This window comes from Eleutherodactylus coqui, chromosome 1 (assembly GCF_035609145.1).
Source record: "Eleutherodactylus coqui strain aEleCoq1 chromosome 1, aEleCoq1.hap1, whole genome shotgun sequence".
NCBI classification, from domain to species: domain Eukaryota; kingdom Metazoa; phylum Chordata; class Amphibia; order Anura; family Eleutherodactylidae; genus Eleutherodactylus; species Eleutherodactylus coqui.
The window spans coordinates 334,924,475-334,941,390 of NC_089837.1; the positions used below are offsets into that span (position 1 = coordinate 334,924,475).

Genomic DNA, 16,916 nt, shown 5'->3' on the forward strand with positions numbered 1-16,916 from the left:
CTAAAGTGAGCGGAATTGTATAATCCAATGCGATTGATCCATGTATTACCGCGGATCAGATGCATGCGGAATCCGTAATTCCTATCCGGTCAGGTGAGACCGACCTAAGGTAGATCGCTACCTTTTTATCACATGATCGGGGACCACTCAACGAGGTCACCCGTCACTGCTCCAGGCTCTCGGCGACCATTGGTCGCTGGAAGCAAGGAGATTTTAAGTTTCCTGGGCTCCCCGACTCCTGCGCATGTGTTCGCTGTTTTGCTGGCGGTCGCATGTGCAGAATCCGGGAAAGTTCACGGAGGAAGATCGCGTCGGGGTGCATATACGGAGGCCTCTGGTAAAAAGTTTCATCTCCTCTCACCGATCGCATCGGTGAGGGGAGATGAAGCTTCACCTTTTTTTTTACTTTTACGTGACCGCCATTATCCATTGGATAACGGCGAACACGTGACGAGGAACCGCTCACTGCGGCCCCCCGTGAAATCTCCAGGCTCTCGGCTAAGTTTTGTAGCCAGGAGCAGGGAGATTTTAAATTATCCTGGCAATCCACGGCTTTTGTGCATGCGTCCGCCATCTTGGCGACGGGCGCGTGCGCAGAAGCTGGGGTAAGGTCGGCGGATAAATCCGCGGGCCTTAGGTACGTCATTTCATCCTCCCTCACGGATATGATCCGTGGGGGGGAGATGAAACGCAAGCTTTTTTAACTTTTTAAAAACTTTTTAAAACTTTTTTTTTTTACTTTTACACTTTTTTTTTCACTTTTTACACTTTTTTTTTTACTTTACATGATCACTGTCATCCATTGGATGACAGTGATCATGTCCCCAGTGACATCCCTCTGCTCTTGGCTACACATGGCAGCCAAGAGCAGAGGGATTTTAAATTTCCCGGGGCTCGAGCCCGTCTGTGCACGCGCCCGATGTCAATCATCGGGCACGCATGCGCAGACGGAGATTCGGGTCCCGGGACATCGGGGAGGACTTAGGTGAGTATTTTCACCTCCCTTCATGGATCCGATCCATGAGGGGAGGTGAAACTGACTTTTTTAAAAACTTTTTAAACTTTTTCGCGATCGCCACTATCCAATGGATAGCAGCGATCGCGGTCCCCGGTAACACCTCCTGGTTTCTGGCTACCTTCAGGAAACGGGAGCCAGGAGATTTCAAATTTGCCGGGGGCTCCCGAGCTTCTGCGCATGCGCCTCCGGGGGACACCGCCGACAAGCCAGGTAAGAATTTTCAGCTGCTCTGATGGATCCGATCCATCAGAGCAGCTTAATATCTAACTTTTTACGCACTTTTCTTTACTTTTTTTGCGATCGGCGCTATTCATTTTATAGCGCCGATCGCAATGCCGGGGGGACTGCCCGCATCCTGGGATGACAGCTCCATGCTGTTGGCTACCTGCGGGCACTGACAGCATGGAGCTGTCACGTCCTCAGGCAAGTGGGCATCAATCCAAAGAGGATGCATAAAACTACGTCCTCTAGGATTAAAGCCCACTTACTGAGGACGTAGTTTCCCGATGGGGCAGTCGTTAAGGGGTTAAAAAAGGTTTATTTCAAGCTTTGTATCATACATCTATTTTTATGCACACTTTTCTTATTTTTGATGCATGAATGTAAGTAACAGAATGCTAAGTGGTCAGCATTGCTACGCTGTGGTCGGGGGTTCAAATCTGACCAAGGACAAAACCTGCATGGAGTTGGCATATTCTTCCCATATTTGCATCAATTCCCTCCCACACTGTAAAAACATGCGCAGAGAGCCTAATGTCAGGTGATATGCAGCACTGCGGAATATGTATATACTATATAAATGAGTACGGTAAAGACAAATGCTCTTGATATTAGTTTTATAGCCTGAGGTTTGATAAAATTCTACCATCATATCAAGACCTGATAATGCAGATCAATATCAAAACACAATAATGAAAAAATAAGTTTACTTCAATACAACAAAATTGTATCACAAGGTTAATATATAGACATTCAGCTGGCATTATTAATTATACTAGACATTATCAGGGTGCATTTACACTGGCAAATTCCCTGTACAATTTCTGTTTGTTGCGACATGCACAAAAAAAAATTGCATGAGATAAGAACCCATTGTTTCTAATTGGAGCTTTTATTTGTGCAATTTTTCTTTTGCAGCGCTGCGGGAAGAAGCAATGCAAGAGAAAAACTGCAGCATGTGATTCTGTTGAAGAATCAACCATTCTTACCTACCAGAGCGGGTAAAAAAACTGTATCATGCTCACATGCAAGTTTTATGCAAGTATGATGCAGTGCATTTTGCTTCCCCAGGGAATAATGTGTATTTTTCACGAGAATGAAAACCGCAAGTGCAGCGATGCAAATTTTTTGGCAAACACAATGCTCGCATAACAACCATGACTTTGCAAGTGCAATAATCGGCCTGAGTTTCTTGGACCAATATTGCACACGCACTTGTGAATGCACCCATAGTGATTTTAGACAATTAAAATATTTACAATTATAATTAACTGTTCTATTATTAGAATAAGGGGTCTGCTTTCTCTACCAAGTAACAGCGCCGCTCTTGTCCATGGCCGATTATGGTATTGTGCTAAGCCGCCTTCAACTAAATGAAGCTGAGGTGCAGATACAGCCAATGGGCAAAAGGGGCATTGTTTCTTCGGGGGTTAAAAAAAAAATTTAAAAAAAATTCTTTCTAATATTGTACAACCCCATTAACCTATTCAATAGCAGAGTGTATTTCATTTTGTCAATTTCGTCCCGCTCTTCCAAAGGCCATAACTTCTTTTTTCTTAATTTTAGCAACATAGCTGTTCAAGGGTCAGTTTTTGCACCACGAGTAATATGCACTATAAAGTTTTTTTGAAAAATTTTAGAAATTTCTTAAGTTGTGTTAACCGGAGCAAAAATCCACAAGTGAACCATTTTTTAGGCAGGTGCATTCTTATAGCATTCTGGGTGTGATAAAAATGACATATTAGCTTTATATTTTATGGTAGTACGATTGTGAAGATACCAAATTTATACTATGTATAAATACACATACACATATATATATATATATATATATATATATATATATTTTTTTTAATAAAGGTTTGTTGAAAAAGCTTTTGTCGCCATATTCCAATACCCTAAAATGTATTTTTCGTTTGCAACAGCTGTGTGAAGGTGACGTGTAGTTTCTATTGGTACCATTTTGGGGTACATAACGATTTTTGATTACTTTTTATTTAATGTTATTGGAGAGAAAAACTGCAATTTTGGCATTAATTGCTTTTTTTCCTGACGACATTCACAGTGCTGGAAAAATAATGTGAAATGTTAATAGACTGAACTTTTATGAACGTGGCGATATCCATTATGTACATTTTTTAAAATGATGTTCATTATTTTATGTGTATACTGGAAAAAGGTAGTTTTAAAAAAAAAAAACCTAACCTGACTTTAAAAGTACACTATAAGGGGTCCTATAGGCAAGGCTTGATAGGCTAAAATCCATGGCAAGGCTGGGAGCCTTCATGTAACACCACGTTGCCATGACAAATGAATAGTGCTCTGCAATCTCATCCCATCCCTCTATCATGCCATTTAAATGCCGTGGTTAGCGCTGAACACAGGATATAGAGGGTGAATGGCCGGGATCAAAGTTATAACCACACTTAACCACAACAGCCAGGTGTCAGCTCTATTTTACAGCCGACACCCACTGCAAACGGACTGGACTTGTTTCCTTAGCCTGCTCCATACTAACATCGTGCACATCTGATATTCAATTAAAGTTGGATTCCGTTTAATTATTTTGTCGGACTAACCCCTTCAAACCTTTATCACCTATCCACATGATAGATGGTGAAGGATTAATAGCCTAGTTCTGACTACTGAGACCCCCAGGGGTCTCAATAGTCAGTGAATCAGGTGTTGTGGATAGGTGATAAATGATTTGGGTGGGATAACCTCTTTAAAGAAGATGATGTCATATTGCCGAGTACATCTTTCATTAGGTTGACTAGTGATCCTTTTAATGAAAATAACTTGGTATTTGCATTCTTCAGTAAGTGCACATTACAAATAGGTACTTCTTTGAATTAGAGAGGAAATTTTTTTTTTTTTAATTATATGTTGTTCTGTATGACGAGTCTTTTTAAGTATACCACATGTTTCCTAGTCAATTAAGTCTGAATTTAAGGCTGGTATTCTTTATCATGTTCCCTTGGGCGCTTGCGTGGGTTTATTTCAGACTTTGATGAACTTGTCTCAGGCTCAACAGCTTGTACGTCTCGAAAACCTTTGTGCTGTATAAAAAAAAAACCAAAACAAAACAAATGTCATTGAACAATTCTGATTCAACTGTGTATAAAAGAAACAAGTGTCTGGTTAATTAAACAGTTTGACTTGTCATAATAATTATAATGGTCACTGCACTTTTAACAAACTTGTACTTATATGATACCCAATGTGCTTCCAAGCAAAAGTGCAAAGCACTTTAACCCTTTCCAGTCCAATGTCGGGCCTGCCCCGACATCATAATTTCCCTCCACAGCTCCGATGTCGGGGCAGGCCCGACACTGCAGTGCAGGAGTGGATCTGCACCCAATCGTCAGACACATCGGGTGCAGATACACTCCTGCACTGGTCCTCATCGAGGACCCCCGAGGAGAAGGCAGAAAGGGTTTTTAACCATTTCTGCCTTCTCCTTTACACATTACATAGTGCTCAATTAGCGCTATGCAATGCATAGAGATTCCGGCCGGCGATCATGTGACCGCCGGTGTCACCAGACCCCTAGCTGTTACATGATCGCCGAGCCGGGGGCCTGCACCGTGGGGGAACCTGCTTACCTCTCCGGTGTCTTCCGCATTCTCCCTTCTGTCTCCGGGCTCGGCGATCATGTGACCGCTGGATGCCACCTGACCCCAGCGGTCACATGATCGCCGAGCCGGGAGGCAGAAGGAGAATGTGGAAGACGCCGGACAGGTAAGCAGGTCCCTCCACGGTGCAGTGAGCACCTGCACCCTCCTGAACTGTCAGTTCAGGAGGGTGCAGGGAAATGTATTTTTTCTCACCCATTCTCCCCAGCTCCAATTTATTTGGATTAGGCCTTGTTCACACGGGCGACACGGCATCGCTGCAATAAAATCAAGCGATATCGCATCGCTGGTCTGTGCCACATCGCTGCGACTTATTGCGGTGATACTGAGACTTTGTAGCGCTACAAAGTCGCATGTGGCGCTACAAACTTGTGCGACTTTGTAGCACCACATGCAAGGTTTTTCGGGGAGGCTTGAAATATATGCCCTTCCCCGAAAATAAGCTGCAGCTGAAGAAGAAAAAATAAAACACACATACATCACCTGTCCCCTGCTGTTAGCCCAGTCGCCTCTTTTCCCCGAGTCCCCGGCAGTGATCCTCTCTTCTGGCCGGGAATTCAAAAATCCCAGCCTCCTGGAAGCGCTGGCTGTGATTGGCTGACGCTTAGCCAATCACAGCCAGTGCTCGATGAATGGCAGTGATTGAACCGAGGCCTTACAGAGAACTCTATGGAGAGAGAGGGGGAGGGAGCAACAGGAGGGATCCAGACAGACTCACAGAGTTATACGGCTCTAAACGGCTCAATACTGTTAAAGGGCGGTTTCAGACAAAAGTGATAATCTTCCCTTATGGAGCCATGATAATAAAGGCCGCATAACGGGATAAACCGAAACCACCGATTTCAATGGATTTTAGTGGTTTCGCTTTCACTAACTCTTTTCTTGACCGTTAATACTGCAGCCGAGAAAAGACAGGACCATGTCCCATGTTTCTCGCATGTAGTAAATACTACGTGTGGCAAAGATCGCTCAGCAGCTATCTTCACGCATTTTTTTTTCAATCTCCTGCACACTGGTGTAGAGTTTAAATGGCCGGTAAAGAGGAAAAAATTTCCCTCGTTCAGGTGCAACTACGCTCTGTATCGATGAGCATAGTTGCACCTATGGCCGTCTGAAGACGCCTTAAAAATGTCTTCCATGATGTTTTTACTTATGAGGGTGTGCTACAGAGACGGCAACATCCTGCTCTTCTACCATGGGTGTGCAGTGTATGGAGCCATCAAATAAGCTAGTCTCCACCCACCAGCTCAAGTAAAACTGAGAATTAAAGGAGGAGACTACAGAGGGGAAAACTGGTGATAAAATTCATGTACAAGTCATATAATAACCAGAAATAATGCTACTCCTCCTGTACACATGCATGACCGTTATCTGAAAGTGTGGGTATACTTTAAATGCCCAATGTGTGAAAAGTGTGTATGTATGAATGTATATATAATGTTCAGAGTTATATATTACATATAAAGCAAATAACAGTATCTTTCTCTAGTAGTAAGAGCCAAAAGGAAAAAGTGAGGTTTGGGATACCTAAGCCTTTTTTGGCACCTAATTGTTTCCAGACATGCTGCTAAAAAATGCACTGTACCGCCCAACACCACCATATAAAAGACTGCGGTGTTTGGTAGTGCATCCTTAGTGACTAGTTTCAAATACCTCAAAGCTTGATTGGCACTAGGGTGTCAGTGGAGAAGACATAGCTACCCATTGAATGCCATTTTTACACTGTAGGTGGGAAACCTCTTATCTAATGCTTATTGGAAGCTTTAAATTATGGCATCACAAGAACACCCATAAAGGAATAAAACAAAGCATTGGCCACAACATTCCTTCATATAAAGGACACACGGGAGGTTCTTTATGAGGAGTATAAAGTCAGTCGGTACCATGGTTCAGTATTATTGTACCTTGACGCCACTGGAAGCTAGGGTTTTGACAGGAGGAACGCCCCTCTCACACCCGCAGCTCCTGATAGGGTGAAGATAGAAAGGTTCTAGGAGCACAGTGTAGATAGATTTGGCCCAGCACTGCAGCCTTAGCCTGAGGCTTACATTATTACCTGTAAATGCTGCCATGTTAGCGGTATAACATGGCAGCATTTACATGTGATAATGTCAGCCAAAGAACTGTAGTAAGGGTCAGGCTAAGGCTGCAGCGCTGGGACAAATGTATGCAGACGCTGCAGCTTCTGTGCTCTGTCCCGCCCACCATTTCTGGCATGCGGGCTATGCGGCCGCAAGCTTACTTCTCCTTGGTGTCTGCCGCAGTCTGTCTCCTGGCCGGCGGCTGTGAGCTCTGTTCCACCGGCCGCATCACTGCAGTGTGACGGCTGGTCCGGGTGAAGCTGTCGAACTTCCTTTTGCCGATGCCGCGCAGACTTTGGACTGTGAGGGTGATGTTGCCACTTCAGTGCCGCCACCACCGGGTAAGCCACCTTTTCCCTGGAGTTTGCGCCTGCAGAGCAGGTGACCACTGTATGCTTTAGCTCTGAAGCTTTAGTGGCCTTGCAGGACCTGCAGGCCAACACCTAGTGCAGCTAATCACGTTCAGGGGCGTCGCCCCGTCAAGCTGGACTCCACCAGGAATTCCTGGTGGCGTCAAGATACAATAATACCCCATGGTTCTCAGTATTGCTGAACACACTTTCCGATACTCTCAAGCATCCTATATAACACTCTACATGCAGTTACTGTTGCAATATTGTTTGTGGAAAAAAAAGCACTCTCTGCATGAGTACTATCAAAGTTGTGTAGCCTAATCAATCAGATAGTGTTGACTATGTGAAAAGAAATAAACTTTTTTTTTCTGCACAGTTTTTATACCTAAGACACTTTAAACTTCGCTACATCTGTACCTAATTTTTGTCATTCGAGACAGTTTTTACAAACTAGACTGTATGCTGCATTTTCATAACAGTTATCAGGATGTAGAAACATTGCAGACTTAAATACTTAAATGTAAAATTCGGCACTCCTCTCGCTATATCTACCTATTGATTTAAATGAAACATATATTTTCCTGTATGATGTACAGAGAATGTCTTACCGTTATTTCAAACTGTACAGTGACGTCTTTCTGGTTTGGTGCCTTGTATAAAGCTGCAAACCTGTAATTACAGAAATGTAAAAAATTAAAATATGAGAAGCTATTATGTTGGGTATGTAACTTTAGATTTCCTTACCACAGGGCACTGCTATTAACTAATTCGTAGGCCACCAAAGGAAAAGATATACTTTGCAAGTATTTTGTTTCTCTTACTACAGTCTGATCATCCAAAAAGTATGATATGCCATCCCATGGGTGCTCATTACAGTAGTTTTACTGGAGAATAAAGCACAGCTTGCAAGCAACACACAACTCCACTGAAGTCAATAGGAGTTTAGAAAACAGTCATGCAAACTTGTGTGTGGCCAGCTCGTCATTCAACCTCCTGTGCATAGCTACTGCCGGTTGGTTTGACTTGCAGAACAAGGGTCAGCAGAGGTAGGACCACCACCTATTAGATATTTATGGCATATCCTACACCCCTTTACTTTCCTTGTGGCCCATATTGTTATACTATTATGATGGTGAGACAAAACATTAAAAACCTATAACACTAAAAATGTATGTTTTTTTTAGCTACAGCACGCAATGATGCATACAGCATAGGGAGGTTTTTTCTTGCATATTGTGGCTTTTATTTATGACACTTGAAAAATATTAAGCATTTCAGTTTTAGATACTCACAGGACCTACATTATGAAAGCTTTGGAGATTTTGTGGAAATGCTGTCCAAGAAATAGATTTTGATTATATAATAAATATAGAAACAAACAACTATAGAGATAATTGCACTGATAGTCCCCAAGTGTGAAATTTTGGTAAAAACTGAATATCATTCAGCAATTTTTAATACTTGTAAGATCATCTAAATAACAGCAGTCGCATCAAGATTTCAGAGCTAATATGAAGCTAATTATTTTATGCATGTGGTGAATGTATGTCAAATCCCACAGTGGAGTTAACCATAAATAAGACAACAAAATTAAAAAAAACACACAGATGGTGGTTTGAACTTCTAAAATTAATACTTTGAAAGGAATTTTTTCCCCAAAAGGGCAAATTGGCTTCTGCTCTTGGGGTTTTTTTGCCTTCCTCTGGATCAACAAAACAGGAGGCTAGACAGGCTGGACTAGATGGACATTGTCTTCATTCAGCCTTACGAACTATGTTACTATGTAGGATGAACTTGTCTACTCCCCCCCCCCAGTACCCTCACTCACTTGTCTTTCGTCCGAGGTACATATCCTATGACTTTTCTGTCTGCTGTCCAGTAGCAGTTATCTACCCCCCCCCCCCCCCCCCGTTTCTGGATCACTTGGCCGCTTGGCTCCCCCCACTTCCTATTCTGCGCAATCGCAATCCTCATTTTAGGCGACTTTAACATCCCCACCAATGACACCCCCCCCCCCCCCGATCTGCCTCTCAGCTTCTATTGCCTACCTCCTCTGTTGGTTTCTTACAACTCACAGAGATGGCAATACTCTGGATCTGGTCTTCCTCAGTCTCTCATTCTTAGTTCACCAATATCCCTCTCCCACTTTCAGACTATAATCTCCTCTCTTTCTCTATCAAGTTTTTTAGTATCTCCCCAGACCCTCCTACCTACCATACGCATAGGAACTTTCAGGCTGTTCACACCCAAAACTTTACTGAGACCCTACAGTCCTCTCTGTCCCCCATCTCCCTCCTCTCAAGCCCTAACCTGGCTGCTGCACATTACACCACCATCCTCAAACATGCCCTGGATGAAGCGGCACCCCCCGTGGCTCAAGCCATCCGGTGTAGACCACGGCAACCATAGCTCACGTATCAAACGTGCTATCCAGATATAGTGACAGCAGCTCAAATCCAGGTGCAATAAAAAGAATTTTCTTTATTCCATCAGTAAAATCTGCAACGTTTCGGCCATTGCAATGGCCTTTCTCAAGCCTATCAAACGTGCTTTATCTGGCGGTGCTGTAGGTGTGCTGAACAGCTGTCGAGAAAGTTGCAAACGTCGGCATGACTTTCTCCACTTCAAAATTATGCTCAAAACCTAGCGCTCCACCATGCCAAACAAGTCTACTTCACCTCTCTCGTCTCCTCACTATCTCACAACCCCTAAACGACTGACACTTTTCACTCCCTTCTCAGCCCTAAATTGCAGCCCCCCCATGACGGATCTCAGTGCTGAAGAGCTGGCTGCTTACATCAAAAAGAAAATCACCATCAATTAGCTTGAAATACTCTCTGTACTCAAACTGGTGACAGAGGAAGAAGTCTGCAGATTGTTTTCCTCTGCTCGCCCCACCACCTGCGCTAGCAACCCTCTTCCCTCACACCTCCTCCGATCTCTTTCCCCGATTGTCATCTCCCACCTCACCACTATATTCAACCTCTCTCTAACCTCTGGCATTCTCCCCTTCTCATTCAAACATGCTATCAAATTCCCACTGCTAAAGAAACCGTCTTTTGACTCGTTCTATGCTGCCAACTACTGACCCATCTCAAGTCTCTCAACTATTAGAACGCCTGGTTTACTCCAGTCTTATAAGCTATCTCTCAGAAAACTCTCTTCTTGACCCCCTACAGTCCAGTTTCCGCCCTCTACACTCGACAGAAACCGCGCTTACAAAAGTGTCAAACGACCTGATGGCTAAATCGAGGGGCGACTACTCCTTACGGATTCTCCTCGACCTCTCCGCAGCGTTTGACACTGTTGACGACAAACTCCTCCTTAATATGCTTCGCTCCATCGGCCTAGTGAACACTGCTCTTTCCTGGTTCACCTCCTACCTATCTGACCGCTCATTCAGCGTATTTTTTGAAGGCTCTGTCTCCTCTTCTCTTTGCTGTTGGGGTCTCCCAGGCCTCGTTCCTCAGCCCCTTCCTCTTCTCTATCTACACAGCTCCTGCTGGACAAACCATGAGGAGATTTGGCTTTCAGTACCATCTCTATGCTGATGACACCCAGTTATACACCTCTTCCCATGACATCACAGCACCATTCCTTTAGAATGCAACCAACTGTCTGTTCGCTGTCTCTAACACGGTTTCTCTATCTAAAACTGAACCTCTCAAAAACTGACCTACTCATGTTTCCGCCCTCTGCTAACTGACCTCATCCTGACATCTCCATCTCAGTGTGTGGCACCACCATAACTCCCAGACAGCACACCTGCTGTCTTGGGGTTATATTCGACTCAGATCTTTTGTTTACCCCCACATCCAATCTCTTGTCTGAACTTGTCACGTAAACCTCAAGAATATTGCAATAATCCACCCTTTTCTCTCCACGGACATGCTAAAAACACTCACTGTTGCCCTCGTCCACTCTCGACTCGATTACTGCAACTTGCTGCTGATCGACCTCCCAAACACTCAACTCTCCCCTCTCCAATCCATCCTGAATACGGCAGCTAGGCTCATCTTCCTGTCCAGCAGCTACATGGACGCCTTTACGCAGTGCCGGTCACTGCACTGGCTGTCCGTCAAATACAGAATTCAACTTCATCCATAAAGCTCTTCACAGCACCACACCACATTGCTTTCCTCATCTCCATCCACCACCCAGCTCACGCCCTCCACTCCGCTAACAAAATCAAATTAAGCACCCCTTTAACTTAAACCTCTCATTCCCACTTCGAAGACTTCTCCAGAGCACCACCACCAGTCCTCTGGAACAAGCTACCCAAAACTATCCAGGCAATCCCTGACTCACACAACTTCAGGCGTGCTCCAAAAATGCACCTCTTCAGGGAGGCATACCACATCCCCTAAAACAAACCCCTCTTTATACCGCCTGATAACATGCTCCCTGTCCTACTGATTGCAATCCATGCTAGTCGCAATCAACCTCCCTTTGCAGTCATACCCATCTGGCCACTATATAGCTCAATTCGACCATTGTCTGTGTATAGCATTCCACTCCACTTTGCGATACTTCGCACATCTCCAGCCCCTTTACCTTCTGTTTTACCCAATTATTTGTGGTATGTAAGCTCGTTGGAGCAGGACCCTCATCCTTACTGTTTCCAGCAATTGATTCATGTAAGGGTGGTTTTATTTCTGTTCCCTGTTTTGTAAGTGCTGCGGAATATGTATACGCTATATAAAAGATTATTATGAAAGATTATATAGAAGATCATAAAAAAATTACAATACCAAACATGTCTGCCAACATACAGGGTAATCATTAGCCTTTCATCAGGGTATACGAAAACAGAGTCTTACATTCCGCTGAGGACACAAACTCCACCCATGGCTGCCAGTGTTACAAATTTATCCAATGCCCTGTTACGTTCAGTGCACAGTTCTTCCATGTGACACTGCTGTGCCATCTCTCGTTGCCACTCACTCATGGATGGCATGCGTTTCTGCCTGGCAGCTGCGAGGGCAGCAATTTCATGGCATGATCTGAGCAGCCCCATTTTTTGTGCTCCAATCGAGCCAGAGAGGATAGAAAGCAGCACTATCTGTGCGGTATTTTGAATTGTCTTCCGACACATCGTATTATATATCAAGAAAACTCTGTCCCAGAAGGGCTTTACTCAATCACAACTCCACCACACATGTAACATAGTGCCCTTTTCAGTTCCACATCACCAACAGCGATCCGACACAGAAGGAAATATGCAGGACAGGCGATCCCGGGCACCTGTACCATCTTGTTAGAATTTTATAGCTTTTTTTCTTGGGCAGCGCAAGCAATAGATAGCTTGTGAGTAAATATACATGCCTTCTTCCAATCACGGGTGATATCATACTCCCCAAGTCAACCTCTCACGCCAGCTTAAACCCAGGATCTCAATCACAGGTGTCAATTGTCAGCAAACTATATATTAGAGATCTCGAATGGGTCGGGGGAGATTGCAAGGAGAACAACTTCTCAAATAGCTTTAAAGCTCTCTTGAAGGAGCTGCGAAGGAGTAGATCTCCACTGGTTTGAGTACTATTCCCTCAAATCTGCCTCTCAGCTCCTGGAATGTTGGCAATGAGGCTCCCTTGAGGATGTGGTGTACCCCGGTGTCATCCTGTACCTCCCATCCATGACCAGTTTATTGATTAAGGTCCAGCAGTTGAATCCCTACAAGCAGTTGCTATTGCCAGGGGTCTTTGCAGGCAAACTTGCATTGCTGCTGCCTTATTACAAGGCACTTTCTAATTGCTGTCTTTTAAAGTCTAAGGTTATGCATAATTGTGGATCCATAATCCATATTATTGAAGACTAGCAAAGTTAAAAGATACACATGTGTGTTACTTGGTACAGCTGACCTACATGATCCTGGTCTCCTTTTATGTAATGATACAGCCAAGCTAAAAAAAATTAACCATGAACTCATTAAAATCCACACATGCCCCTAAAATTAACCACATTAAAAATACATTCCCCTTAGCCCGCTATATATATGACGCAAGATCCAAAGTGCAGGGTTAATACACATGATGTGGAGATGCTCCAAACTGACCAGATATCGGATGGATGTCCATTCCTTAATCAACACTGTATATAAAGTTAATCTGGATCTTTGCCCATTAGTGTACATACTTGGTTACGTGAGTGATCTACCAAAAAATGGAACAAGAACAAATAGCGGTAGCAAGGTTACTCTATAGAGCAAGAAAACAGATAGCCCAACATTGGTTGGATGAAATGCCTAACCCACTCCCCCTCACAGTGGGAGAATTTAAAACTAAAGTTAATTGTCTTATATCCTGGGAAAAAGGGATATATCCAAAAGAAACCTTGACCACAAATATGACAAGATATTGGGGAAATGGAGAACGCCTGAAGTGGCAAACCGGAGGCGAAGGGTTAATAACTAGACTATGGCATTGTCCCAGCCTAGGAATGAGTGTTGTTTACCTGCTTTGAAGCAATGGGTTGTAGAGGAGATACAAATTCAATAACCTAGTAAATATATTACACGGGTCATCCGCTACATTTATGTGCTTGACAGATTGTTACAGGCCGACTACCCATGTTCTCTGGAGGAAGGGATCACACTACAAGATATCAAGGAAAATGAGCTAGAAATGAGTGAACCTAGTCGGCCACGCCCCTTTTTCGCCCGAGCACCGCGATTTTCGAGTACTTCCATACTCGGGCGAAAAGATTCGGGGGGCTCCGTGGGTGAGTGGGGGGTTGCAGCGGGGAGTGGGGAGGGGAGAGGGCTCCCCCCTGTTCCCTGCTGCTACCCCCCGCTCCGCCACGCCTCCCCCCGCCCCCCGAATCTTTTCACCCGAGTACGGAAGTACTCGAGAATCGCGGTGCTCGATCGAGTAATTACTCGAAACGAGTATATTCGCTCATCTCTAAAAATTACTCTATACATCAAAGGACACAATCTAGTGATCTAAATACCGGTCACCTACTTTGTTTGATGTATGTGATATTAGATGCTGACTTAACTGTTGGGAATGCAAGGGGGGTGAGGCATTAGAAATGTAAATTTGTGTTTGGAAAAAAAACCCAGCTAAATTGTCAACAAAAAAATTATTGAATACAAAAATACATTCCCCCCTCTTATTAGTACAAGTCCTATAATAATGTTTTTGCTCATCCTGTTCTAGTCTAGCCACAATATTTGTGTTTATTCAGTTTTATGGTTTCCTCGTAAATTTACAACAAATAGCATTGTTTAGTTTTATAACTAATTCTATGGTTGTGAGTATTTTAGACATACTGCCACGATTTAAAAGCATGATGCCACTGCTCATTGTGAAAAGCGCTAAAAATCTCTGCTAAGAGAATCGTGTGAAGAATGCAAAGTATTCTTGTAAATTCAATCTTGGACAGTGGCATTCTACTCAGCTGAACAAATTATGTATTGTAAAAGCATTTTCACGGCTTTCCTCTTCTGCGGACTCCATGGCAACTTATTGCAGACAAAGACGTACTAATCCAGAATAAAGTCAGGATGAAAGATGTTTTGTACATTTTAGAGCTGACGCATTAGAAACAAACAAATAAATGGGCCAATTGTTAGGCTCCCAGTGTAGTACTATGGAAGCACTGCATTTGTTATTAGTGAGCTACAAAACAGCACTAAGGAGTAGAGGAAATCTTAGTCCGAGTTCACAATACTCTGTCTATATCTGCATTTATCAGTGTTTTGCAGAAAATTACAGAATTAGAGGTAATAGTAAATTAGATTGTGTTTGCACCAGGGATAGCAAGCATGAAATTCTATACCAAATATAAAGCAGGCTGAGATAAAAGCATCTTTGATGTGCAATTGATGTAGGGTGGAGTAATAAATAAGTAACTCATGTTATAAACATGTTGCCTTACTCTATTTTTGCTACGGATCCTCAAATGGCCATCATTTTCCTTCCTTTCTACATCAAAAAGGAAGGAAAAAGTCTCACAGGAGTGACATCACTGCAAGAACTTGTGATTTTCCCAAATTGTTCCTAGACCATCAAGTGATAGTTCCGGCTTATGTATACGACAACTAATTTTCTAATGTCCTGATATGTATGATATAATCACTCTTGAATCTAAGAAGGGTGAAGGCTTAACCCCTTGAGTGGCAGGTTTCCTACCACCCTGTCGTGCCCACCAGGGCAGGTTTTTTAAAATGGTCTAATCATTGAATTTCAACTAGTTTTGCAGTTGCGTCTCAAGAGCCATAACTTTTTCATTTTTCCATTGACATGGCCATATGAGGGCTTGTTTTTTGCGGGACAAGTTGTGATTTTTTAAACAGGGGGGAGGAAAAAAAGAAATGGGGAAAAAAGAAAAAAGGGGCCATGTCATTAAGGGGCTAAATAATGTATTAACTTCCTTCTCTGGGTCATTACGACGCACATGGATACCACATGTGTGATTGTATTTTTGATTTTTTTACAAAGTAAAGGGAGACAAGTGTTTATTTTATTTTTTAAATAATTTTTTTACTTTTTTTTTTTTTAATTTTTTTAAAATTTTTTATTTTTTTTTGTCCCTTTAGGGGACTTCCACAGGGACCCATCAGGACCCCTGATCACATTCCAGGGGTCCGATGGTGACAGCCCTTTACATGCTGCAGTGACAGCCCTTTACATGCTGCAGTCACATAGACTGCAGCATGTAAAGGGTTAACACAGCAGAGATCGGAGGTTTTCTCTGATCTCCACTGTAAGAGCTAGTACCTAGCTGTCCTCTGACAGCAAACAACCAGCTCTCCCTGCCACAGAGACCATCGGCTTGCTTCTGACAAGCCGATGGTCTCTATGGCAACCTGTAAACAAACCAGTGCAGGAGTTTGCCGGCATATCGGCAATATCTTCTGCTGGTTTTTCAAAGCCCTTGCTTTGTTCTCTGTGGGTCTGTGCAGGCAGAGCACACTGTCACAGCTTGTGGCATTGTGCTCTGCAGCTCCCATAGTGATACATAGCACGGAAATCTTCCGGGCTATGTTGCTATGAGCAGTGGAGCTCGTCACGGAACTTTTCCGGGCGTGCCACTCAAGGGGTTAAGCCGTATATACATGTATGCTAAAAATCAGCCAATCATCGTATTATACTATATGAGGGCAGCCCAACTCTCCCCAACAGTAGCTGTCAGAGGAAAGAGAGATTGGGCATGTTGGATTTTAAAGGGGTTGTCCCGCGAAAGCAAGTGGGGTTCAGCACTTCTGTATGGCCATATTAATGCACTTTGTAATGTACATCGTGCATTAATTATGAGCCATACAGAAGTTATTCACTTACCTGTTCCGTTGCTAGCGTCCCCGTCGCCATGGTGCCGTCTAATTTCAGCGTCTAATCGCCCGATTAGACGCTCTTGCGCAGTCCTGTCCTCTCCCTGGTGAATGGGGCTGCTCGTGCCGGAGAGCTGGTCCTCGTAGCTCCGCCCCGTCATGTGTGCCGATGCCAGCCAATCAGGAGGCTGGAATCGGCAATGGACCGCACAGAGCCCACGGTGCACCATGGGAGAAGACCCGCGGTGCATCGTGGGTGAAGATCCCGGCGGTCATCTTAGTAAGGTAAGGAAGAAGTCGCCGCAGCGCGGGGATTCAGGTAAGTACTAAACGTTT

At 43.7% G+C, this 16,916-nt stretch overlaps 1 protein-coding gene across 1 annotated transcript in view; it reads right to left on the minus strand.

Annotated features, from left to right (window-relative positions):
• Positions 1-1,927: 1,927 nt before the first annotated feature.
• RAD51C (RAD51 paralog C) overlaps positions 1,928-16,916 on the minus strand; it is a 68,661-nt gene continuing 53,672 nt past the window's right edge. Inside the window, exons 8-9 of the mRNA XM_066575867.1 lie at positions 7,915-7,975; positions 1,928-4,296 (exon numbers count right to left, since the gene is read on the minus strand). Of these exons, the coding sequence (XP_066431964.1) occupies positions 4,186-4,296; positions 7,915-7,975 (172 nt within the window). The 3' untranslated portion in view covers positions 1,928-4,185. The remainder of the gene's footprint in view (positions 4,297-7,914; positions 7,976-16,916) is intronic.